This window comes from Ischnura elegans, chromosome 1 (genome assembly GCF_921293095.1).
Source record: "Ischnura elegans chromosome 1, ioIscEleg1.1, whole genome shotgun sequence".
Classification (NCBI taxonomy): domain Eukaryota; kingdom Metazoa; phylum Arthropoda; class Insecta; order Odonata; family Coenagrionidae; genus Ischnura; species Ischnura elegans.
The window spans coordinates 111509632-111536668 of NC_060246.1; the positions used below are offsets into that span (position 1 = coordinate 111509632).

The following is a 27037-nucleotide window of genomic DNA, read 5'->3' on the forward strand; positions in this document are numbered from 1 at the left end:
TCATATATTCTTAAATTTTAATAGTTTTTGCATGCTTGTAAAAATATAAAGGGAGTGATATGCAAGTGAATATAGCTACAAGTCCCAAATGTGAGAAAAATTTGAGTTGAATTTATAATAGAGCGTAGCACAGCCTGTAAAAATTTTACACTTGAGAACGTCCCCTGGATGGAAAAGTTTGGCAATGATTATGAATCCACCCCTGTCATTATATTAAATCCATCCTCACCAGTGGCGGATCCAGAGAGGGGCTGGGGGGGCTATAGCCCCTTTCTTGAGTATCCAATTTACCCTAGATAAAATGGTAATTTTGTTCAGTTCTCAAACATACACAGGTGAGGAGAGCCTTGTTCGTATCGTGGATCAGCTGCAGATCCTCACCACACTCATCAACTCCTCGCCCTATCAATTTGATGTTTTAGTTAAACAATTTAATGGATACCTACTTACAATTAGATTAGTACTAAAGCTGTTTGAAATAGAATAGGGTATCGGGTGGCTATCATTTCCTGTAAGTGTAGCTAGTATGCGTAGTCAATTATTTTACATGTAAGAGGTGCTATAAATATATTTTTGTCCTAATTATAGCCATAGTTGATCACAGTACATACTTTTGAATAAATTAACGGAACCGTGTTGTGTAACTGTATTAGGAACACGTAAATAAATGAGAGAGGGAAATTTTCAAAGGAGGATCGCTTGAGTGATTAATTAGAATAGCGAATATAAAATCCATTTATAAATAAGCGAGTATTGTGAATTGAAAAATATATTGAGCTCCAGAACATATAATTTTCAAGTAATTTCAAATTTACCTCTTGCCGTCTGACAACGACGGTATTTGCTCATCATTTGTTTTTCTTGAATTTGTGACGAACGAAGGGGCCGTTACGTCGTCGCCATTTTAAATTTAGGAAAACGTCATCTTCTCCGTCGTCTTTGTTTGTAATCGTTGTATTTCAATTAATTTGCTATGGCGTAAGGTGCTTAGCTCTGTGTAAAAATTGGTGTGCAGTATTTTAAAACTCCTCAACTATTGGTTTTGGATGATAGTGGTCTCGCTGGACTGAGGGAACAAGACAGTGAAAGTAATCATATTGCTATTTAAGGACAAGTTCTGGTGACATTTTAATATTTGAAGAAAGTATGTGCTCCAAAGACGGTTAAATTAGGTGTTTCAGTGTTTCGCTGGACATTGACTTGGTGCACGTGTAGTGACCTCAACAGTATACAGAAATGGATCAAGTTCCTCAGTTCTCTAGCAAAGACGAAGAAATTCAATATTGGAAATGTTTGGCAATGCAGTACCAAAAAGGGTATGTAATTGCGCTTCTGTTTTTTGTCACACGTACTTAATTTTTTTTTCAATCGATGACTGTAATGAGATTGTATATGTTAGCGTTTCAGTAGAAGTAAGTTTGAGATGACCTACTTCGTTGCCCTTCGCTCATGTTTGGCAATCAATTTAGACGTGAAAATGACAAGTATTGTGCAAACACCACATTATTTGTTATTAGCGTGTATCACTCATTGTGCTAATGGTGTAAAGATTGTACTTCATCTGCTTTAGTGTTACATAGTAAGCCATATTTTGATCTTTTAAGTGTGCAAGGTACATTCGTCATTTCAAATAAATGGAATTTGAGAAAAGGCATTACTTAACCATTTTTCCTGTTTGAGTTGCTGGGTGTGGCATCAATAATATTATTAATATCAAAATTATATCTGCTTTTATTTTTCTAGGATGCAAGAGGCGAGAGAGGAGTTAGATGAATTTCAGGAGAATTCTCGTGAGTTGGAACAAGAGCTGGAAGCTCAATTAGACCAGGTTGACCAGCGTAACAGAGATCTATGTTCTATCAATAATCGTCTTCAGCTAGAACTGGAGGCAACTAGAGATAAACTCGACCAAGTGCAAAAGGATACGGAGGCACAAATTTCTGACATCCAAGCACAACTCTCTGGATATCGTAGTAGAGAAGACGAATGGCATAGGTATATTAGGGAGTTAGAGCAAGCTAACGATGATTTAGAGCGAGCTAAAAGGTAAGAGGGGTTTCTTATGGATTCTATTTGCCTTGTATTTAGTTCTTGATTAACGTCGATTTTTTATTTTCAGGGCAATGCTTGTGTCAGTTGAAGATTTTGAGTCGAGACTAAATCTAGCTATTGAGCGAAATGCATTCCTTGAATCAGAATTGGACGAGAAAGAAAGTTTAAGGACAATGGTGCAGAGGCTGAAGGATGAAGCCAGAGGTAATTACCTTTATAATATCATGTTCATTGGTATTAAAGTTCCTACTTAATTCTTAGTCCAGTGCACTGCTCTCCTTAGGAGGCAGACAATCGGAAAATATGGATTTTCTTTTTGGTGGTAATTGTAATTGATGCAAAATAGGTTATATATATGTTTGATGCATTTGTGCTTAAGGCAGTGTTAAGCCCTTGATATATGGTAAATAATAATTTATGATTGAATTTGTGAATTTACAAATGCAGCATGTAACAGCCCAACTTTATGTTTGACTGGAATATACAGCGTGCTCTAATTTGGTTCAAGCATTTGTGCACTATCTCTTCCTGTCATTAGAAATTGTTCATGCATTCACATATTAATATGCATGGGTTATTGTATCTTGAAACCAGGCCTTGAGATAATAATAAATTTCTAGAAAATGTAGCTTTTCATGACCAGAGTATGCATTGACTGCAACGAGGAAGCTTCATAGGTATATGTCATGCTTTCTGTTGGTGTTAGCATTCATTCCGAAGGAAATGAGGCACTTGACTGTTTCTTCAGACATCCATCTGTCTAATTGCCTGAGGCCCATAGGAGAATAGGGGTTGTCTCATGTCTGCCTCTTTGGAGTTCATCTCCTCTGAGGAAATGGGTGTAACAACAATCATTTTAAAACAAGGATGTCAATAACATTATTAATATATTTCTCCAAGGTGGCAACATATTTAGGAAGAGAAAATTTGCGGTTTCTTTTAGCATATTTTCCTTATTTCTCGGCTATATGCTCAAAAACTCAATCTTTTTAGTACATAGAATGTAATTAAGTATATGGTAATAATGTCTTTCACTTAGGCAACATGCTCTAACCCATCCCAAGACCCAGCCCACCTAGAAATTCCACTTCTTCCCAATATCCAAAATTCAGGCACAAAATTTCCATTCCGTTAGCATGATCAACAACCATAGTAACAGGTGTAACATTGAAGATTCATGGCAAAGTGAAACTCACCTCTAACCCTGCCATCTGGTGGCCAAATTGGGAAACTCTCAGTCTGTGGGGTTTTGAGTTCACTTCAGTGAAAGAAAATGACTTAAAGGTTTTATTTTTTAACAGTAATATCCATAAAATTACATATGCATATACCTACTGGGTAGCAACTTAAGCATCTGAAAAACTTGAAATCAATGAGAAGTGATCAAAAAATAGTTGATCTGGTGGTACCTGAAAGTGTACATATATATACCTTACATTTCATTATTCATTATATTGTACTATATTCACTTCATGTCTGCGAGTGAGCTTTTGTGAGAGCCTGGACACAATCGGAAGGCTTCGCTAATGTGGTTGTGGTAGTACTGAGGGGGAGAGGAGGAGTGAACTTAATGTCACCAAATGTACATAGCCACCCTGCTTAGTCCCGAAAAATGTGTGAGTCATGGTTGGCCACAGTTATTTGGCCCCGGCACCAAGACAACAGACCTACTCAATTGGAAGATATAGATGATAATCCTTTCACAGAAGCCCCATGACATTGTTAGCTACCATACTGAATTAGGCATTTTTGGTGAAAGGCATACTCAAAGGCATAAAAGGAGAACGCATGAGGTTTGGCTACACTGCTCCATGAGCAGATCCATTATGTTAACTCGATGGAGGTCTGAGAGCGACTGACTGAGGCCACGCCTGACGTTTGCTGATTGGTAAAGGGAAAGTCACTTGTCGAGAAACTTTCCAGCCCCTCACCCCCTCTTGCTTTGGTCACATCAGCTCACCCACAAAGATAAAATGAACGGAGAATAGATTTGATTAATTACTATTTGAGAATGTTGGTATAACGGTGGATAGTATCAGAAGTGGTTATATTTATTTTTTTATTCTTACTGATCCATTTGCCTAGTGCATGAAACCGCCTACATTAGTGTGTGCTTAGCTTTGATTCAAGCCTTCCCTACTTGCTTCTTCGTTTGTTACCACTTCTCTCATTACTCCCTTTCCACTGACCATAGTTCATTCCATTTCACACCCGTTCCTTTAATTTGCTCTTCCCCTTCACACCTCTTATCCCCCTTGGCCTCAACTGATCCTGACGATGAAACTAGACAAAATAAAAGAATATATATTGCTTTTGAAAACTCCTCTCTCTCTTGGACATATTATCTGGAATTCCTTATAGCAATTTTTTTCTGTATTCATCATCATCACTCCTGCAGCCTTCTCTTTAATTTAATTGATGGCTTTCTCTATGTGAACAGTAGAAATTACGGCTAGTTCATGTTTTCATCCAGTCTTTTTTTTATTCTTGGTTATGGATTTACCTTGTGATTTGAAATAGAAAGCTAAGATTTAAATATAATGCTAAAATTATGTGTTTTAGGCAGGAAATCCAATGGCCAATTAAGGTATGAAGTAAAAATATCTCTGGATATGTTTTTTTCCATTTTGTAGGGCAATCATCAATATGGGGGTAATAGGTGTTAACGTGCGAGGGGCTGAGCTAGATGAGTTTTGACCAAACAATAGAAAAGTTTGTGTGGGAGAAAATGTTACCTTCCATCTTTAATAGGCATTAGGTTTTCCTGACTTCAGACAGTCTTCTCCGATTTGTAGCTCATAATAGTTATTGTTCAGTGGTTTTAATATTATCTTTTTTATTTCTTAGATATGAAGCAGGAGCTTCAAGTCCGGGAGAGAGACGTCCCTGAGGAAAAATGCATAGATCGAGGGAGGAGTAATGGAATAGATTCTAACAAATTCACCGTAGAGATGGAGACTCAGACAGCAATGGGTTCTCCTCTCAAAAGTAAGTAGGAAGTTTACATGGAATTGCTGTGAATTTTAACTCTTAAGGCTCTGAATTGCTTTAATGTTAGAATTTGAAATCAAGTTCTTCAACAGACTGAAAATATCAAAAGTCATCTATCATCATGAATTCAAAATTTAAGGAAAATAAAACATTTAATTTTCAATTTACCTATTACCTGAAAAAACATTGTTTCTCCCCAAGTTTTTTTTCTTAATTATAGTAATGGAAAAATGAATGACAGGGAGTATTTCCTGCTTTGTGAATGGAAATTAATTGCACCCATCAGTTATCGAATATTTACATGATACAAATCTTAGATTAGTTAGGAGGTAAGAAATATGTGTTCACACAGCTTATAATGTTAATTATAATTATGACTAGATGTGTGAACATGATCTATTATAATGCAACATATTGTTTTGATTTTGTTTTTTAACATTTTTATTTTTTTAGAATTTGGTAAAACTTAAATTCTGCAGATTTGGACTTATTGTTGAACTGAGGTATGCAGTCATGTAAACTGCCAGTTTTAAGGCAGACGGAGTTTGTTGTTTGATTTTTGCATCAGCGTCTTTGAATAAATCATGCTTGAAATAAAAATATGTCAAGAATGCAAACAAAGTTACCTTTAAATCTAGGTGCATATGATGATAGTAACTTGCCAATGGGCAGAATTTCAAATATTTGAAGTTCAACCACTCATCACTTTGATTGCAAAAAATTACCTCAGTGTCAGTTGATGAATATTTTATATCTGGCAAGTTTCATGTTTAAATGAAACTTGGTTTGCATGAGAGACTCACTGTGTTGTGGTGCACTTTTTCTGCTACATTGTAGTATGTATAACCTTAGCATATGTAAATAGATAGATTATATTGAAGTCTTGAAATGTATTCAGCCCTTACTTGTTAGGTCTTATTTGCAGGGCTCCCACTCAACTGTGTAAACCTTAAAACCGTGAATAAGCAGTAAATTTCGTCTTCTTTGAAAAAACTGGAAAAGGCCGTGAATTTCATCATATAACCTTAAAAATCTCTCAAACTTGATTTTGGAACTACAATTGAAAGAGCAAAAGAAAAATTGATATGTTGATCATGTTTCAAGGTCAGTCATGCGCAGACACTGTCCACGCATTTATCTGCACACGAGTGTACGAAGCGCAATTATTGGTCTGTGTGCCATAATGACACATTGGCCTTAAGCCTGTACCAAAGCCAGGAGACTGGTAACCAAAGAGTTCATTAACCCCGGCAAAAATTCAGACAATTCTTAATTTCCCTGGCACCCTGATCCCTCCACAACCTTTAGCGGGAGCTGAATTTTGCCAATGATATGTGATGTCATGAGAGGTAGCACTTTCATTGCTGCATTTGTATTCACAGCGTCTGTCTTGTTAAATTTTTATTTAACCTGCGGCCGATGATCGTTACGCAATCAATATTTCTGCCTAAAATGGTTTATCTAAAAACCGTGAATTTGACGACATCTAGACTGAAAACCTGGAAAAAGTCGTGAATTTTATATTTTAGGTTGAGTGGGAACCATGTACACCCATGTCTCATATAGCGCAATTTTGATTAGCGCAATTTCGATATAGCGCAAATTCGTTCCTCGGGGAAACATTGCAACGCAGTGTAGCCTAATCAAAAATCTTAAACGCTCTTGTGATAAAACGTGAACTTGCGCTAAGTACACATAAAATTTCTATCATTTTACGCATATTAATATTATTGCTTGCCTCAAATCTTCTTTTTTGTTTATATATTAATCGAAATCCATTGCTGTGCAATAGCCAAAAGTATTACTCGTCATTGGGTCCAGATAGCCAGCCTACTGAAGTAATTTATCTCGTATGATTAACAGAATGAGTTAATTTAGATCATTAATTAAGCGTGGAGCTAGTGGGAATGAGTTTTTTTAAGCAATACTGGTTGAGACGTAATTTTTGCCGTCATAGGTTATCGGGCGATTGACTTCCAGGTAGAGGGTCTACGCTAAAGCCTTCAAGGTCATCGGTATTCACGGGGGAGAAATGGAGCGGTGGCCAAGTTGCGCATGAATAGCATCAACATATAAGAGGGTCCCCTATAGAGTCTCAAACACAATAGCTTCGTTCCCTCCCCGCAGTCGTAGGCCCTCTGCGTCTCAAGAATGCAGTTCAGCAGTAGAAGGTGATTTCGATAGAGCCATGCAGAGTAAAAACCAAGAGAAAATGGCAAAAAATAGGAATGCGGGTAGAAAAATCAAGAAGATATCAAGGAAAACCATAAACCTAGAAGATAAATTGAAAGAGGTAAATTGCTTTGAAAATGGAGAACGTCAAAGCGATATTGCGCGGAAGTTTAAACTCACGATGCCTTATTCTGAATAAAGACGAAGTTAAAACATCAGTGACCTCAGCCGCACCAACTTCAACCAAGCGGTCTACACATACGGAAAGTTAATAGTGAATCAGTTCAAAAAGACGAGAGTGGTAATCGCTCCGAGACATTTAGTGAAAGCTCCGGTTGGTTCCAGAATTTAAACGGCAAGCAGGTATTTTCAGTGCGGCGATATCAGGTGAATCTGCAAGTGTTGATAACGCAGTCACCACAACATTTTCTGATGAACTCCAAGCTGTGATTGAAAGTGGCTATTTTCCCCCTCAACTAGTTTTTAGTGTAGACGAGACGATATTCTTTTGGAAAAGAATGCATTCTCGTTCATTCATTTTCAGGGAAGGAAAACCTGGGTCAGATTTCAAGGCATTTAAAGACTGTTTCACGTAGCTGCTAATGACTCGGAGGACTTCAAATTAAAATGATTTATCATTCATAAACTCCGCTAGCTATGAAATGGCATTCAAAGTAGCATTTGCCTGCCTCTTTGATGAGCGACAAAAGGGCCTGGGTTACACAATAGTTGTTTTTAGACTGGTTTGAAAAATCGTCAACTGCCGGCAATGCATTACGAACCCCTGAGATAGCAGATGTTAGCCTACCCGCACGACAGGAGGGAATTTCAAAAGCACGTAAGAATTTTTTTTAACGTGAATAAAAGTCTTCAAATGCGTGCATACTATCTTTAAAGATGTTTTAAACTATAAACATTTATATAAATAATGTTTTCGAAGGCTATTTATGGGAATGTATATGTTTTAGAGGAAATTCAATACCCAAGACCTATGCTACCAGGAACGCATCCCTATCTTCCCAATGTTAAAACGCTCTCGTACAACGCAAATTCGTATAGCGCAAAGACCCCAAGGAACGCATCCCTTGCGCTATACGAGACATGGGTGTATTAGGTAAGTACATAGTAAATGTACTTACCAAATAAGAACAACAAGTCAAAAAATTAATAACTGCAGTAGAAATCTTTAATGACAGGAGCTGAAGATCCTCAGAAAATAATTTGTTATAATTAGGGATGGTTGGATCGGATACCTTGGATCCAAATATTCGTGGATATTGCCCTTCATCAGGTACATCAGATCTAAAGTCACGGAAGACATCGGATCTGGATCCGAAATTTTGAATAATGGCTTTGGTGAATGCAACGTGCAATAAGGGTGGAAAGAGTTCCAATTCTATCTTCGAATGCGCCGTTGCATGCGATTCTTGTCCTACTCATGAACCATTTTGTTTGAAAGTTCTTGCAGAGGTTACGTAGGAGAATTTCAGCCATGGATAAAAATAGCAAAATAGCCCCTTTGAAACCACTTCTGGTTTTTACCAATTTTAACTGTATTTTCATTGAAGCTACCCATCATATTGTTTTCTGTAACACTGCAATGATATAGCCATGACCTATACCGTTCAACAATGGGCATTTCATATTTAAGTGGTACTTCTTGCATTTTGCTTGTGTAGTTCCGTAGACAAATAATTTTTTGGGCGTGATGCCTTAAGTGTGCCATCTTGATATTTTGTATGCATGTAGTAAAATGTATGAGCAATAACATATATTTTTATGAAAAAAATTGAAGGGGAGTGTTTTGAGATATTCAAGGTCAAAGGTCAAGGTCAATGACCTCGAGTATTGAAATTATTATAAAGAGGCCATGCTGTATATCAATGTAAAGCCCTACATATTACCTTTCCAAAAACATAAGTTTCATTTTTCTACCTTGGATAGAACCGGAATTATAGTCATTTTCCTTTAGAGAGACACGCTGAAATTTCGACAAATTCACAACATTTGCGGACCTGTAACTTTTGTCAAAATCATCATATACCTCTACAAATTGGTATTTTTCCATCACTTACCAGTACCATTGAATGCACCAAATTTGAAAGAAATCTGACATGGTCGGGTTGAAAATGTCACTTTTCTGTGTTGAATTGACGTGGAATTACCCATAGATATTATGGAGTATCACCACTTATGCCTGGTTTCACTGCCACCCATTACACAATCACGGCTTAATATTTGATAGACAGTTGACCGTCGCTATGTGCATGCTATTACGGGTTGCCATACAGATATCCAGGTTCTGAGATTGAGCAATACTTTGCAACCTGGCTGGTTGTAATTTATTGTCCTCTAGCTGTACCGAATAATGATTGCTAAAAATCTTGAGAATTATGACTGGGTCTTAATAGTCCTGAAGGTTACGACTTTTCCTGGTATATTGGCTGGTAGCATGGTCATAATCCCATTCAGAATAGCAGCCTTGGTCTTTTATCCTAACGTGACATCTGTGGCTGTAAAACTTTGCAGCCTTTCTTCATGTCATCTTGTCTTGAAAGTAATGGTTGCATTCATTATTAGTTATGTTAATGATTGCTATTGTTTCATTGATGTAAATTATGCCTTATTCTGCTTACAGCTACTCACAATAATGCATCAAATTCATCACCTCTTACACCATCTGCAAGAATATCAACCATGAACATCGTTGGTGATCTTATTCGTAAAACTGGGGTAAGTGGCTTAGTATGCATGCTTCCTCAGTCCATCCAAAGAATTATGTACATGGTAATTTAATGCTTGTGTGCTGCAGTGGTATGTAATTCATTGTTATTATAGTATGTTTTACTGGGTATAATAATCAAATCATGTTTTCCAGTCATAGGACACATTATCCGATTATGTGGTACTAAAATTTATGTTTGTATTGGTCAGGAAAATGCTTTCAAAATACACGAACAATATTTTGCTGTATATATTTAATGGTGCCCCAGGAGAACCTTATGAAAATCTATGCAGACAATAGTGTGAAATCAACCCTACCAATGTTGTGTGCTAGTATTCTTCCTTCTTGTGCCATGTTTCCTTTTATAAAATCATTTCTCTTTCTCTTGGCTTTCTCTCATAGTATACATTGTTTATTTGCTTTTGATAATTTGTTGTAAATGTTTACCTCCCTCACTGTTATTGTGTATATATTTTTTGTGAAATGAGTTGGTAAATTTGTCATAGTTAAGCATGATTGCTTCACAGGAAGGATTTTGGTCCTTGCACCGGTAAAAGCCTCGTGGAAACTGCTTTAACAGATTGGGAACGAGCCTTGGTAATTTTCTGGTGGTGCGTTATTGTCATCATTATTTCAGTGAACATGCCCAATTCTCCTTGATCTTAGTTCATGCATTGAATGAGCATCAGTTAAAATGAGTAGCTAGTAGCTGAAAATACAGGTTGACTAAATCCTTAATTTTTCAATCCAAATTCGTGAAGGCTTTTTGCATCCTTAGTGTTTCAGTAGTATTGATACCGAAGAGTTTTCACAGTATTCAATCGAGGATGTTAGGTTCCTTGTCATATTTTGGCAAAGAAACAACTTTGTGAATCAGCTTGTTTGAGAATTGCAGTTTACCTTTTTAGCAATTGTAATCCCAGTAGTCACATCCAAGTAAAATTTAATGCAACTCACAATTATCCGGCTCCTAATCATCTGATATGGATATCTGATGGGATATTTTCTCCTCCTTAGATGGATATTTTCTCCCCCTAAGTTGTAAAAATTTCGAAGGAAATATGTACGGCAAAAATAATGTAACTCTCATAATATCTAGATTTATATCAATTAAATGAGTTAAAATATGTATTATGGGAGTATGTAGGAAATATTTCTGTTGTGATTATGAGAACTTATGGAAAATAGTGTGAACTAAGAGATTAAAATTGAATATGTAATGCTAAATTGGAAGGTGCATCAGAATCGGGTGGTATTGTGTAAAATTATAGGTGTTTTGTACCAAGAACTATTAAATTCTTAGCTTTTATAGTTACTGAGTGTTCTCAGAAGAATATCTGCCCGGAATGTTTATGATGCCAATGCTAACAACTTAGCAGGTTGTCTTGTGTTTTTATGGCATTTGTATAGTATCTTGCAATACCGGTACGTAGCCAAGCTTTTGCTTTTCCATGGTTTCTAATGACTGGCTTTTGTTGAATTATGTGTAGATGACTGTGTTTTGCTCGCATTGACCATGTATTACGCAAAACCCTAATGAAAGAGGAAATAAGTAATTATTCAATGCAAATTGTTTTGTATTTATAGGAATATAAATGCAAAATAAATATAATTAATGTATTTATTAATAGAAATAATATAATAAATATAGTGACGTCTTAGGACCTTTTCATAAAACACTGCATGAAAGAAGTAACTTTGCACGCAGTCATGTGCACGGGTGCAAAGTTACATACACCAAGGATGAAATTTTCCTTGAAAAAAACAATGCCTTAGTGGCACATTGACTCAGTAGCAGGCCCGTGTCCTGTACTGCCATGTGGGCTTCTAATGTCAACACCTTGTTTTATTAACCCAGTCTGGGATATGCCAAGAAAGCTGATGACTTGGTGGTGTATCTGGTAGCATACCTGCTTAGCAATTGGGTTATCTGGGTTTGAATCCATGCTGAACTGTATGAATTTTTTTCATGGTGAATTTCTTCGTAGTGTATATGACCTAATCACCTATTAAAATACTTTTGAAAGTGATGAAGTGAGGTAAAATTAGTCAAAAATACTCCTAATGAGCAATCTTAAAAAGCACATTATATGCCACTTTTTTTGAGTCCTTCTGACGTATGCACAGTGATAGACCAACTGGTTTTCACCCAAAGTCTAATGCTTGCCGTAGGCAAATCCTTGCACGCCACAAGGATGGACATCTTATTTTAAATAATAAATATAAACACTTATTGTTGGGGACTTATGAGCCCTTTATTTGGCAAGAGTAAAATACACTTCCTTTTCTCAGCTGCTAAATGCATGAGTATTACTTTGTGGAGGATTCTTCAGGCTGCCACTGATGTGTTCTCATTGCATTTCAATCGTTTTACAAAAGTTGCCACTCGTATCATTGATAGTTGAACTATCCAGATTTCTTGGGAAACTAAGCTATGATTAGTGCTTTTGACGGAAATGTATATTAGTTGCATGGCAACAAGTAGAACTTCCATGAATTTCATGTTAATATTCCCATTAGAATTATTGCTAGCTGTATTATTTTTTAATATACTTTGTTGTAGTTCTATTCATAGCCATTCTTTTTGTCGTCCTTTAGTTGGCATCGATCACTAAACATCTATGTACTCGCTTATTTTTATAGCATGTGATTCTTCAATATTTACTTATTTGTAGTCCGTTCTAAATTAATATCTCTCAGATTTCTAGGTTTTGTCACCACAGTTGATTTCTTTTAAAGGCTTTTACCCTCTCTTCTTGTGTTTAACACGTTGCGTACCGGGGTATTTAAATTCCTAGGAACGCCAATTCTGGGTGGTGTTGAGATTGGAAACATACCTTTGGTTTAAACATGGTTAAAAAGCTAATGTTTAGAATATAACTTTACCCAATCAAACGTTATGATGTATCAATTCATTATGAATAACGAACAACAACTGAAAACGTACTAACGAATTGTACGCTTTAAAATTGTTTAGGTTGACGCACCTAAATGATGAGAATCCTCGTCATTCGTCGGGAACGTTCGGGAAAAAAATGACGAGAATTCTCGCCATCTGTACGCAACGTGTAAATCATTCCTAGATTATGTTGTGACATTAGATGTGTCTGACGTTATAATGGGGGTTAGTTGGGAGGATTTTAAACCACAGGATACGGTCTCGTCTGTCTTTCATGTTACCTTAGTTTTTAATTTAGCTGTGTATTTAAAACTTATTTGCCTCCAAGTGTGAAAGTTTAAAAGTTGCTGAGTATAATAATTATTGGAAGCATACCTGCTATTTCCTTTTAATGAAAAAATATGTTAATTTCTTCTGGAAAAAGTAAAAATTATATTTTGTAATCCTGGAGAATTTTCAAATGCCCGACTGCTGGGAACCCTGACAAGCAGGAACCCTGGGATTGCATGAAATACTAGTTTAAAGTTATATTCTTCAGGGTAGCATGGGTCATAGTTGCTTATGATGGATTCTATAGGGATTCAGAATTGTTTGTAGACATTGTGTAATTGCTACAGTCCCGTCAAACTCTGCATAATAGACTGTTATTGGAACTTCCTTTTTAGTCTTTTGTATGCTTATGAGTGCCCCAGCCTTGCATCTTAGTAATGGCTTACTGTCCTGCAGGCATTTAAATTGACATTTTGTTTTTCAAATCTACAGTTGCTGAAATTCTTGTGCCCGACTTGTAAAAAGTTGAGATGTGTGTGTGTTCTGGTCCAGCCGAGAAAAAATTGAGGGCAGCGAGCAAAAGGATGTTGTTTTCATAGAGTAGTGCTCCTTTTTGGTTAGCTGCTCCTGTCTGAGGTTTGGCATGAGTTTTGATAGACCTCTTTCATTAACAAATGCTTGTAGTCATCTACTTAACACTTGCTTCTGGTGAAGATAATGAGAGGTGTTGGTTGTGGACGGGATCAACTTTTCCTTTCCTTTCTCTGCATTGCATGAATGCTGCTTGGCTATCATTTATTATTTAGTTTGGTGCTTGGTGGTCAGTATTATAGGGCTTTTTAAATGCTGTGGAAGTCAGGGAAAATTCGGGATTTGAAATGGTTCAGGTAAACTTGGGAAATGATGTGTGGGAAGATGTATGTTATGGAGTGTGAATCATAAAAACTGCTGCTAACTGAGGGCTGGCATTCATGTGGCTGAAATTATTTTTACAACTTCCTGTTTTTCTATATTCAATGTAAGAAACATAGGAAAAGTATTTTTAACAGATTTTAACTGTATTTCTTTGAGAATTTGTATTTTATTGACTCCTAATCTACAAAAATTTCATGTAATAATCTAAACGAGAGAGCAAAAAAGTCAGGGTTAATGAATACAGTCAGGGAATTTGATTGCTTATTGATTTTCATGTTTCTAGTGTTCCAGCTATTGCTGTTTCTCTGCTTAGGAATTTCTCTCACGTGCACCTCCGTTTTTCTTGACATTATCTGTTTGTAATTTTTAATTACTGTGTAATGGTGCCTCAACTTTGACTCATTAGTTTCTCTTTATATGCTGTTCCCGTAAAGAGCAAAGAAAACAATTCTAAATTAGGGAAGTCTTTGGCTGATTAGAGATGATTTTGGCTGTAGAAATGAGGTACATTTTTCATTAATATCGAGTGCGGAGAGATTAATTTTTCTGGTTTTGAATTGAATGTGAGATAAGATTTTGTAATTGACGAACTTAAATAACAATTTGTTATTAAATAGCATTTTGTCATAGGGTTATCTGGAAATTTTAAGAGGTGCTGGGAAAATAGAGGATTATTAAAAGACAAACAAAGACCAATTGGCTATCAATTATCCTTGACAGCCATTCAGCCTGGACCAGCAAACAGAAGAGTGTTTCATAGCTTTTGTGCTGTTTAAGCTGGGAGCTACTGAAGACTTGGAGGTTATGTGCTAGCTTGAGTTATTAACCTTTTCGCGCCGGGCTCCTTCACGGGAAGTTGCTTTTGGCTGTACGAAGGCTTTGAGCATTTCTTTTTCGCCCCGTACGGAGTTGTTTCTCGGCTAGGAATCGTCCAGGTAGTCGCTCCCTCCACTTAATGACCTTTTCTAGAGGGGTGCCGGACCCTTTCCTCGTCAACTGGGCAAATATAATCCTCGCCCCTTTTCCCCGAAGGCAGCCCATCACGGCATACTTTTGCGGTCAGTTTATTTTTACTAGTTCGATTTTAAGTTTTTTAAATTGTTACTATTGCATTAAATGTCAGTTCATCAATGTATACCTTTAATTTTGCAATGCCTTTAGAACTTTTAAACGAAATTCTACGGTTATTTTTAGGGTTTTCAGCAAAAGGGCATTAGATCATAGACCAAAAAATACTTTAAAGGGAGTGAAATCTTTCAATGTTCCTAGCATACTTCTAGGTATTTACGATTTATGTTATTAACATATTTTATATCCATGATGCCCAAATCCACACTCCTCATTCGGGTCTATTCTCCACGAGTTCTCTGAAAACATGGGAGTGAAACATTTAGAATTTTTTTAGAAGAATATTTTCCCAAAAATTCTCATAAAACTGCTTGAATCAAACAAATTTGTTGTTTGAAATTGCAAAATTATACATATTTATAAAGCAATTTCACTTGGATAAATATAAATTCATATTGCGCACGAAATAAGAAAAATTACAAAACACTGTTTCTAGAGTCACTATCCTCGTCTTCATTATCACTTCTGGTGAGTATTTCCAGGATCGATTGATCCGTAATTAGCCTGGACATTTTCCCAGTGCAAGGAAATTCCCGTCCAGCAAATTTGCCTAGTGCTCCACTCGTCCAAGTAACTCTGAACACGTCGAGAACGTATGCAAAACTGACGAAAGCTCTAAGGAACCATCGAAAGGCACTTCAAGAAAAAAATCCTGGCTGTATAATTCCAAGAAAAAATGTAATTCCACCGAAACATCATTTGAAAGACAATCCTGCAGGAGTAGGAAAAGGAATGGGTACAGAACATTTACGATTAAATTTGAATACACCCCAAGAAAATTTTGAAAAGAAAATGAGCTATTCCAAGAAGGGTTAGGTTATCATCTTCCACATACATATTTCAGTAGGAGGATACTTGCACCAATATACTCTTGGGTGTGCCAGTTCGAGGGTAATAAGTTTTTCCAAGAAAACGTTAATGCGCTAATGTGTCCCGTGAGGTGCACAGGGCAGACCACCTTAATGGATCCTGACCATAGAACACAGATATGAAAGTAATTACCTCGGTAGAGCAGTTCTCTTTCCATTCATGGTATGGGCTGTATCGCACAGCAGGGTTTTACAGAAACCATCCCTTGTATAGGTAGCGGAATGCAAACAGAGAGTTAACGGCTATGTTTGAATACACGTCAAGAAATTTTTGAAAAGAAAATGAGTAATTCCGAGAAGAGTGAGGTTGTTTTCTTCCACAGATTTAAGTAGGAGGCTACTTGCACCAATCTACTCTTAGATGTGCCAGTTGGAGGGTAATAAGTTTTTCCAAGAAAACATTAATGCGCTAATGTGTCCCGAAGTAAGCCTGTGAGGTGTACAGGGCAGACCACCTAAATGTAACCTGATCAGAGAAGCAAGATATGAGAGTAATTACCTGGGTAGAGCAATTCTTATTCCTGCAATGGTATGGAATGCTTCTCACAACATGTGTCTACGTAAAACATTCCCTATTGGTACATTAAATTTACGAATTTTTAGGATATGCATTAATCAGTATTTACAGCGAAATTTGTTTATAATACCTTTGAATTCAAAGGTTGGTAAGAGGTTATTAAAAATAGTCGCTGTAATTTCGGCTCACGACAAAGAACTGACAGAATCATATTTTATTACATTACGAGGGGATTTTTCATTGGAGTTAAATCGGATATTTTATCGAATTTCACCGCAAATGTACACTTAATATGTGGCAAACAGAGTAACGCATATCTTTAGATGTAAATCATTACAATATCGCTCCTATACATTTGCTAGTAATTTAAAAAAATAGTAACTAAACATCTAATCTTAGCGTCTCCAAAATTTGTTCTAGGTGATGATAAACTCCGTTAATATGAACGCTAGAGTTCCGTTTAAAATTTGGAACCGATCAGCAAAACATCCAGAATGCAATTCTTGGCATTGATTTTCATAAAATTCAACATTTACGTTTTTAGTTATTCCACCTTATAAACAAATAAGTGACCATGAGCACCTTCCTTGAGTGGGTCACTAAGTGCCCGAATGGGCCGAGATAATCCCCACGTGGACAATAGGAAAGGGTCGGACCTCTCGCGCCGAGGGACCCTAATGGCGGTTGGGACCCACTTGGCATGCTTGACCGCGAAACCGTGAAAACACGGCATTTTGCCTTTTGCTTCGAAAAATTCAAGCCGTGAAAAGCCGGCCTTCCTTCTTTAGCATCAGAAAATTCAGGCGGTGAAATAACGTCCTGCGTAGGGAACAGGTTAAGAGAAGCAAACTTTCAGAGTGACATGGAGAACTTCATCTAAGAACCTCAGTATGTTTCTAGGTGCAACAAAAGCTGATAATTAAGAGAGATAGTTTGCCAGATGGGTCTACTTACTTCTTTTTCATCTGAATTACAAAGGCCTTTAATAAATGCTAGGGTGGGACTTTGTAGACAAGTATCTCCAATGCGGACCTTCTCATCTTTATTTTTTGCTTATGGCTGGTATCCCAGCATCCCCTGCCACATGCCTGTTAGTGACTTGGGATAGTGTGTATATGCAGATGATATGTGTCTGGGATATATAATTAGAGAGAAGAATATGAAAATATGTATTGAAATGGATTTACTATATGTGTAGAGGAGGGAGAGGAGGGTGGTGAAAACAATGAAACGCTATGTCGTAATAGCAGTTTATACTTGCAGTAATTAACCCTAGAACGGTAACGCTAATTTACTTTACCTATTCTGGTATCGCGGGGTGAATAAACACCCCAGTTTTCAAGGGCCGGTATCTCGGGCCCAGTATGGCTTTAAAGATTTCATTAGGGCTTATTTTTTTTGTCTTTTCATCAAGAATCAAGAAAGCTAACTAGTTTTCCTAAAAAGCTAAAGGGTCCAGAACAATCGACCAAGAACGGCAAAAAACGTGAAAAACTAGAAAAAAAAAGAACATTTTTCGTTAAAATTACCATATCTTAGTAAGTTTTTGACTAAATTGAGTAACTCCAACAAGGTTCATAAGCGGAAATACTATGTTTTGAGGGTATTGTATACCATTTTTCTGAACTGACGGCGGCTGACCTTGAGCGTGCTCGAAACCCACCCACTCTTCTAGCCAATCACAGAAGAGCGACAGGAGAAAGTGAGGAAGAGCGCGCAGTCTCTCTCCGAACTCCGAGCAGTGCACATTGCTCTCCAGCTAGCAGTGTTGCCAAGCCGAACCTTTGGAGATCGCACAGCACTTGTTCTGCCGCCCCCGAAAGTACCGTTATTCCCAAGGATGGCAACGCTGGTCGGCCGGATGGAGGGGAGCGGAACGGAAAAGGGAAGGGGATGGAGGGGAAGGGAGAGGTGGAAGGGGCAGCGCTTCTCATTGGCTAGTTTCTATTTTCCACCCAGCCGCCTTCAGTTCGGAAAAATGGTATAGTAGTTTTGGTCAATTCTCCAAAAAAGGCATTTATTTTGAGAAATCAAAGTGTGCAAACTTGAAAATTTGTTTTTGCCGTACATATCGTTATAATGATGAATAATTTTGTTCAGATTGTTAAATAATACCTATATTTAGGATGATAGTACGATTGTTGAGAAGGAACATTAAAAAAATATCATTAATCATGTTTCATTAGTCATTCTTGCTCATCACATGTCTGACAGACAACAGCTCTATGGTCTTGGCAAACCAAGCCCAGTCACTTGGAGCATTTGACACCGTATTTTCGGTCTATGGTTTGGGGACAAAGAACACATCTTCCCTGTCTCCCTGTTCCACCTACTTTCTGCTACTACGCCTTATTGGCCCTTCGTCCAGTACCTCCTGTATACAGAATACTGTTTTGTGTGGTAGATTTTTCAATTCTTTCCTCCTCTGGATATGAGGCTTTGTGAGGTCATCAACCAAACTTTTCAAAAAATCTCTCCTGTTCAGTACTGGATTGTAAGCATTAAAATTGTATATGATCGAGGCGTTGATCCCTGATTGGTCCAGCATCCCCATGAAAACGTGCACTGGCCATCTTTTAGTTTTTCTTGCTGGTGGTGTACTCGTGACACATCTAATCAAATGTGTCAGTACCCCCTTTTGTCATGTTATAAAACATGACGATCTCTGGTTTGTTCGTTTGTTTACTTTAAAAAGACAAAAACTGTATGCAAACGGTATTGTGGGGTGAAAAAACACCCCTGACGCACTTCAAACATTCACTGCTCAAGCCTCCACGTGCTACTGATGCTGTGAGTGTGCTCCCTCCACTCTCACACCTTGTAACTGAATTATGGTTATGGACCGGGGTCGTAAACGTAAGGCGTTTCTTTTTGCCGCGAGTTTTAAACCGGTCTGTGGTGTGTTTTCACCCCGCGTTACTATTCTAGGGTTAAGATTATGAGTTTATCATGGATCTTCAAAATAAATATTTGACCATCATCGTAAGTGGAAAATAATAGTTTATCATTTGTTGCTGTTGTCTGAGTGTTATCTGAGTGTTGCCACTTGTAATTCTGAATGAACCTAATTTAGGCAGGCTGTCCTCACTAGTACCAAATTATTATATTTGCAAATCATAGGATTTTAAATATTTCCTTGGTCACTCTTGGCAAATTCCACCTTGTTGGTATGCACTGTCCTCATTATATTAGGCTTTCACAGTAATAATCAGGGTGTCATAATTTTTTAAGACTGATAAATTGCCTGAGCATTAGAACCCTAACACAGTCTTGAATTTGAATTCTTGAATTATTGTTTCTTGATTACCCAATTCCAAGGAACATGTATAGGCTTGTCGCTCAGTGTATAATTTTTTCTGACAATTCCTGCCATTCTGTAATGGCTAAATTCTAAATTATGTAGCTGTTGTACTACAGTAGCATATCAAACTTCCTTTCAAACTCATTATTCTTTACGTACCCTTTAAAATCCAGACTTCATAGAGGAGGGCCAGTCTATTTTTATGGAGATAGTGCTGTTAGGCCTCTTTTGGTAGCATCTACTAATTACGTACTTGCATGGACATTGGGTGTAGTTGCCCCACTGGCTATGTTTACCTGTAACCATTATCTTCAAGGCTTTGACGTATGGAACATAGGCATGTTATATGAAGTGTGATGTGCTAATTTAGTTTTGAATTAATATGTTGTTTGACCTCTGTTCAAATGTTGTTCTCGGAACATATTAACAGGTACAGTGGAACTTGGTTAGCATGTTCCTCTTTAGCACGTTTTCCTCCCGTCTCCCGGTCCCGGTACCATCCAAGCGAAATACAGGGAAAACTATTTACGCTTGAAATAGTGGCGCTTTCCTGGGTAGTACGCTCAATTATTTGCCTTAAAGCAACCTGCAATTCGTTTCCTAGTATTTTCTGAGTGTGTAAACCTCCGAATTCATTAGTTACTTAATTATTATCAGCAATTGACCTTCTTACATTCATCCCACATCTCTCTTTCTGTGTCTGTGATGCATCCAAATCCATTTCTCAATGTAAAGAGTACGTGCGTCATTACTTGACAAGTATTGCGGGAGCAGACGATGCTTTGGATCGCCATGCGAAACTTAACGCAGAAATGCTTGAATGCAGTACAAGAAATAGAAAGCAGACTTTATTGAACAATTGTTTTTAGAGAATTTCAACTATAGAATATAAAAATCTGCTTATAGTAATGTTTAAATGTCTTATTAATCGTCATATCAATATCGATATATCAATTGATATATTCATCGTTATGGGTTTATTTCAAGCACGAATCTGTACGGCTGTTGCCGGTATTAATGGTAAAGAAAATGTGGCACAATTTTTATGACTTTGACGTAGCGGAGAAACTGATGCATCCCATTTGATTGAATGTGTTAAAGAGGTGGTGGAGAAGTAGAATTTCATTTGTGGACGTAATCCTTTAGAAGATACATTCCTCCTCTGGACTGGTCATAATTTGTATTTATTGATGATTTATTACTCCATTAAAACTTTTGCTCTCATCTCATTTTGGAATATCTTGGTCTTCGTAAACATAGCCTATCTCTCAAATGTAAAACAATTGTATCTGGGTAAACAAGGTGCAATTTTCAAATTTGAGCTGATGGAAAATGTTGACCTGGGTCTGCTCTATAAGCCGTGAAAATTTCGAGATGATGCTATAAGTTTTAAGCAAGTTATCAGCCACCAGTAAAGGCCGTTTGATCAGGAGGCATGCAACCTCTTAATTTCTAATTGTAATTGTGAAAGCATTTTCAAAATCCTTTCTGACCAGACTCTCTGCCACAATGTAAGCTGTTAAAATAGGGTCCTATAATTGAAGTCTCAATAATTTTTGTAGAAGTGATCGATCCTTTGCCTGTGTGAAGACTCATTTGATATTATTTTTAAAAATATTAAATGACTCCCTCATTTTTTTATGGCCAGTTATAGCGGTGTTGTGGTTAACTGAAAGCAGATTCTTTTGAATAACTTAATTTTTTTTCCAAAAATATTATTGTTATGTTAAAAGTTTCTGGCACCTGAATGTGCTGAGCAGTTGAGAAAGTGACTGTGGGGGAATGTATTTGGAGGGGAGGCAAAAATAACCCTTGGCTTGAGGCTCCAAGGGGAAGGTGGGGTCATAAGGGTGGCCAGCCCAAAAAGGGGTAGTTACAGGCTATCCATCTTATGAAAGTTAATGTCGGGTGATTGGCAGCAAGTGCAAACATTCTCAATGGAGTCCTGAGAGAGAATGGTCGCTTTTTATCCATATCCCTTCCTCCCTGCAGTTCATCAAAATAGACTTGCCCGGCTACTGTGCAGGTGCCACTAACTTTTAACAGACCTCTATGATGCTTAATACTGCTCAACTCATTTTTCAAAGTTAAATTGGGAAATAAAAAATATATCCAGTGTATAATGTGTCTTAGGATGCGCCTTACTCTTTTATTTTTCTTGGATTCTTGAATTCTGTACAATGCGTGTACAATGCTTTGTATTCTTCCTTGTACAATGTGCTGTGAGGAGTAGAATCAATTGCACAGGTTAGAGCTGCATTAATGTATAAAATGGCGTGGAATTGCGCGAATGCATGATCGAAATTAGAACGGGCTATTTTGCCGTCTCGCATCCACGCATTCTCACATGTGTTCTAGCAATTCACCCTTTACACGACGCAATTTTGATTGCGCCTTCGCACGTATGTCAGATTGCGCAATTCCATGTACCGTGTAAAACGGCCTTAAGCAACAGCTGAGAGAGTAATTTTTGCAGGTAAACTCTTGCAGATTGTGGTGTGTGATTCATGCAATCTTACTTACCAAATAGGAAAAAAATGATTGCATCTTGGCATAGATTTACACAAGATTAACTCCTCGTTGCAATATTACATATATTTATATTCCATTTTTGAGTGGTAAGAATTTGAGATCAGGGTTAAATTGTCATTTTGCTCAAATGAACTACATAGTGTGCTTCAATGTTGATATCTGCTGCAATATCCTTAACACATTCAGCGTAGAGCATGTCAATTGACGAGGCCCTGCCCAAGCCGAGATATGGAGCATGTCAATTGACGTGCTCTGCTGGTCGGGCCTGGAGCCCTTTCTCCGCCTCCGTACGTGACTAATATCTACTTCCGAGTCTTCCGCTTGTGTGTATGGCCTTCAGCTAGCTTCCCTCTTTCGACCTGTGTGCTCCGTTTGTAAATAGCAGTATTTGAACGGAAGTTATGGCGCAAAAACCTCTCTCAATTTTTTTTTAATTTTATCGGCCGATTCTGATGGCTTTCATGAAAATTAGGCTTGCAGTGAATGTATCATGGTTACTTGGAATTGTAGTCATTTGCTAGTGCCCATGTTGGACACTTAATCATTCTATTTCTCAAAAACTGTTCTTCATGCATAAAAATGGAATGCATTTTGGGTCCAATGCGCTGTAACTTTTTTTTTAGCATTGGAAATGATGTCACTAAGTGTCAAAGAGAAAATTAATGGTTTTTGGATCCAGTGCTCTTTAGCGACTTAATGTCAAACAACTGACCTGATTTTTCAGCATACTGATTCTATTCAGCACATTTAATAAAAGTTGAGATCAGAATCCAAGAAAAATAAAAAATAAGCCACTCCGTAATGTGTATTCCTAATTTAAAATTGTGTGGTTGAATCTCTTAATTCCCAAATGTTGTGCAAGTTGAGTTAGGCAATCTAAGAGAAAAAATCTTCCAAACTTACAGTGAGTGAAATTAATGAATATATGTTTTCTTAACATATGGACATAACTGTGCTTTGTGGTTCACACTGTTTGGAATGGGAACCAATTATAAATAATGGTGAATTGTGGTAACAATCACTACAGATTACCATCTACCATTAATGTGTAATGGTGTATTGTATGTTTATATGTACTAAGAATGACCCATGCTTCTCCTAGTCTCCTTTGTAATAATTGTTCTCTAGTCATCATCTTTTTTAATGTTTCTGTTGAAATTTAGACAGAAAAACTTTTGGATATTTTTACCATTAAGCTTTCTAAACATTAATTGTGCATAGCCTGTTTTGTGGTTGAGCAATTTTTGTTGCAATATTAATGTTTCGGCCATTGTTTTTCTTTGGTGATGATGTGATAGTTATGGAAAAATGAAAAATAATTTGTACCAAGGGCAAACATGTCCAACTTACGTACCAGTCAAATTGTAACACAGTTCATCTTCTTTTAGAAAATATATTGAGAAGTCCTATCTCTTTTCTATGAAATGCCTTGGTTATTTTACTCTAATTCATACTCTTTTCCTTTATTTTTCAGGCCCTGGAATCAAAGTTGGCATCATTTCGCAACATAGCGAAAGACAGTCCTCAACTTGGGGAATTCCCTAACAAGGAGGTCTTAAGGTTTGTACCATTTGATTTTGTTGAATGTGTTGATTTTGGGAAAATTTTGGCCACCCGCAGATCTACTTATCCATTGATTATCATACCATTCCTCTGTAAGTTGATTTGATGTATTTATGTCACTCTTTTATAAGCATTCAATTTCTTCTCTGTTTGGGACTAGAGCTACGAATTGTAATTGAGATTTCAAAGCCAGAAGATAGGTATATATAGCTTATATATGACCAAGTAATAACCATGAAGAGGTCCACGAAGTCGTTAGCTACAATCCTTGAGAATGTGATTAGTGCTGAAAAGAAGGGAAACTCTTCATCAAAATTCCATTTTTGTAAAAATAATATGGATTATGTGGAAAATGTTGGACACTTTGTGTACTTGAAATGCAATAATTTCCCAGAAGATTCAAAATCATCTTACTTTTAATGTGCACTCTTTTTGGTGACCTTATAAAGGTAAGCAGCTGGCGCATCCAAAGTTTTTATTTGAACAATTTGTGCACAAACAACTGGTGTAAGGACGTTTGATACCTTTGCGTATGAGCGCAAGAGGTAATACTTAAGGATGAGAGGCCATGAACAAGCTATGGCTAATTTTAATGAAATTGGTCCATTTTCTGGTGTTACTTGTTTCAGGCTAAATATGGTTGAATTACATTATTTATTAAATTATAAAAAAACTGGCAATATTCCACGTATAAATTTAATACTACCCATTTTAATGAATTACAAAATCTTCTTTTCATTATATTCTACCCTTCACGACCATCATCTTTATTAACATTAACTATCAACAATCATTACATATTAATAGTCTTTTTTGCCATTACATGAAATTGTTGAAGTATTACTAGAATAAGTTGCTTTCAAGTATAGAAATGAACTGCAGTAATTTAATTACATTCTTGTTTTCTCAAGAAAGCTGGGAAAACTACGTACTGTGGAGAATGATCGCAGGCTTTCCCGGCGTATTTAATTGTGGAAGATTATTCGGGAATTCCACCAGGGCAGGTTCTCCAACTCCATCTCAGCCGATGTCTCAAGGAACGAGTTGTCCATCGTCATCAGATCATGATGACAATGAACAACTCATTCTTCGAAACGTTGGCCAAGATAGAGTTGGAGAAACTGACCCGGTGGAATTCCCGAATAATCTTCCAAAGTAACCTGATGTAAGCAAAAGTTGCCATCTTTGCTGTGCACTGCGATTGGAGGATTTCTGTGGTTGTCTTCTTGTTTACGGCCAAGTGCCAACTTAGAATAGTCAGACTATAACTTTAGATCGGCCTGAAACATCGAAAATGACTTATTCATGTTAAAGACAGAAAAAAGTAATGATTGTAAAATAATAATGCAGTATATTATATTCCCTCTTCTATTACAGGGGCAGACGACTGAACCGCACCCCAATTTCATCATCTGCTCAAGGATTCATCCGAATATAGAGCAGAGAATTTCAATGAAATTGATCTGAAAATGGCACAAATGAATCAATTCTGGAGAAGTTTTAATGGCTTTATGTCGTGGTGCAGTGCCTTCTCTATGATTATGTACTTTTCGAACTGCTTTAATTTCTTGTAGTGCTGTGCAGTGCTTTTGAAAAGTTGGCCGCCTTTCATCATGAAGATTCAAAATGTGTTTGAGTGTTAGCCCTTCAAATTATAATTAAAGTGGGTGTCATTCATATATATGTGGGAGGGCTTGCTAAGTAAGAAGTTAGGTGTAAATGCAAGTTTTTTAATTGGAAACACTATTATGTGGTAAAATTATCTTTTTTTGTGACCAGTGTTTTGGATTGACATTACACCTATTGATATTCTACCCTGGATGGAGCTAAAGTGCTGCTACAGCAATTATTGTATGGATTTTTTCTCCCCTTGACATAAACTTCGAATAGTGGTGTGGATATATGTTAATTCTTCTGCTGTTACTTTTTTAGTCAGAAATTTTATGTTATTTGCGTTAAAAGTTGGTGGAAAATTTTGAGTGATTTAACTTTTTATTTAATACTTGAGTTTTAGCCGTTGTCCAAATTCTTGATTGATATTTTGGCTTCTTTAGGAAGTTATTTATTGACTCTTTAATTTGCAGTGGTCTACGTGAAGGGGAAGATGTGTGCCTACTCCAGTATTGATTTAAGCTTCTTTTGTTTTTATGCTGGATGTGGAATATTTATCAGGTGAGGTGAAAGAAGTGGCACTTTAAATTGAAAAAGTGATGGTGCTAAATTTTTTCTTGGAAGATGAAATATTTTATCGACTATAGAAACTTTTAGTTGGTTTTAAGTATTTTCTATCGAGTACAAAAATTTTAATGGCAGCTCATGTTTTGTACTCAAAATTTGTGAAGAAATTAGTGCACAGGCCATTTGTCTGTAAGGTTGCAATATCATATGAAGTAATTGGTTGTATTTCACTCATACAATACTCAAGTCATGTAAGTCAAAGTGTTAGATTGGATTGTCTATCCGGGGTGAAATTTGGCTACAGAAATACATACATATTTTTATTTGTTAATAGTAGGTGCTATGTCAGTATCATATTTTGCAAATTAAATATTTAAATGTAAATTTGCATGGGAAAAAGAACTAATTTTAGGTATTTTAACATTCACAAAATTGTTGCAATTCTGAGATATGAGCTACTTGACCTTTCATGGAAATAACTGTTTGGAAGGCTTCTTAGAATAAGTTTTCAGCCAATTTTATTCATTAGCATTGTGATGTAGGAATTTCATAAATCTCGTAAGAACTGTATATATGTTTGCTGTCACCACCCTGTGTACAGAATAATAACTTTTCAAATTATGTGATTATTTTTAATAAAGTATTCCTATGGCAAAAATTGGGTTGAGTGACCATTGAGAACTTAAGGTTCACCCATTAAAAAATTGTATAGGTATGTGTTTTAATCTTTGACCTGGTTAACTGTTGCTTTTCATATAGCTCAACAGGTTGCGTATGCCCAAAATAGTGGGAAAATTCCTTAAATAACTAATGTGGTTATATATGTATTTCATTCGCTTATCTCCTGACAAAACAAATACAACACCATCTGTAAAATATCCTTGGTGTACATCGTGACCTATCTCAGCCAAAACATTCCATCACA

General features: G+C 36.8%; 1 protein-coding gene across 2 annotated transcripts; it reads left to right on the plus strand.

Annotated features, from left to right (window-relative positions):
* Window positions 1-875: 875 nt before the first annotated feature.
* Window positions 876-26770, plus strand: LOC124168138 (nuclear distribution protein nudE-like 1-B). Of its 2 annotated transcripts, XM_046546262.1 has the most exons (7): window positions 877-1316; window positions 1744-2046; window positions 2120-2256; window positions 4900-5040; window positions 9854-9948; window positions 23846-23931; window positions 25312-26770. In XM_046546262.1, exons 1-7 carry the CDS (start codon window positions 1237-1239, stop codon window positions 25370-25372), a joined length of 903 nt encoding a protein of 300 aa, XP_046402218.1. In that variant the 5' UTR covers window positions 877-1236; the 3' UTR covers window positions 25373-26770. The 2 variants fall into 2 exon arrangements, with proteins under 2 accessions (XP_046402226.1, XP_046402218.1); XM_046546270.1 differs by lacking the exons at window positions 23846-23931; window positions 25312-26770 and adding an exon at window positions 13602-13704 and having other exon boundaries at window positions 876-1316.
* Window positions 26771-27037: the final 267 nt, after the last annotated feature.

Coding starts and splice junctions, on each gene's coding strand:
- LOC124168138 (XM_046546262.1), top strand. CDS start 1,237: ATGGATCAAGTTCCTCAGTTCTCTAGCAAAGACGAAGAAATTCAATAT. Junction 9,949..23,845: donor ATCTTATTCGTAAAACTGGG/GTAAGTGGCTTA, acceptor TTTATTTTTCAG/GCCCTGGAATCAAAGTTGGC. Junction 23,932..25,311: donor CCTAACAAGGAGGTCTTAAG/GTTTGTACCATT, acceptor CTTCTATTACAG/GGGCAGACGACTGAACCGCA.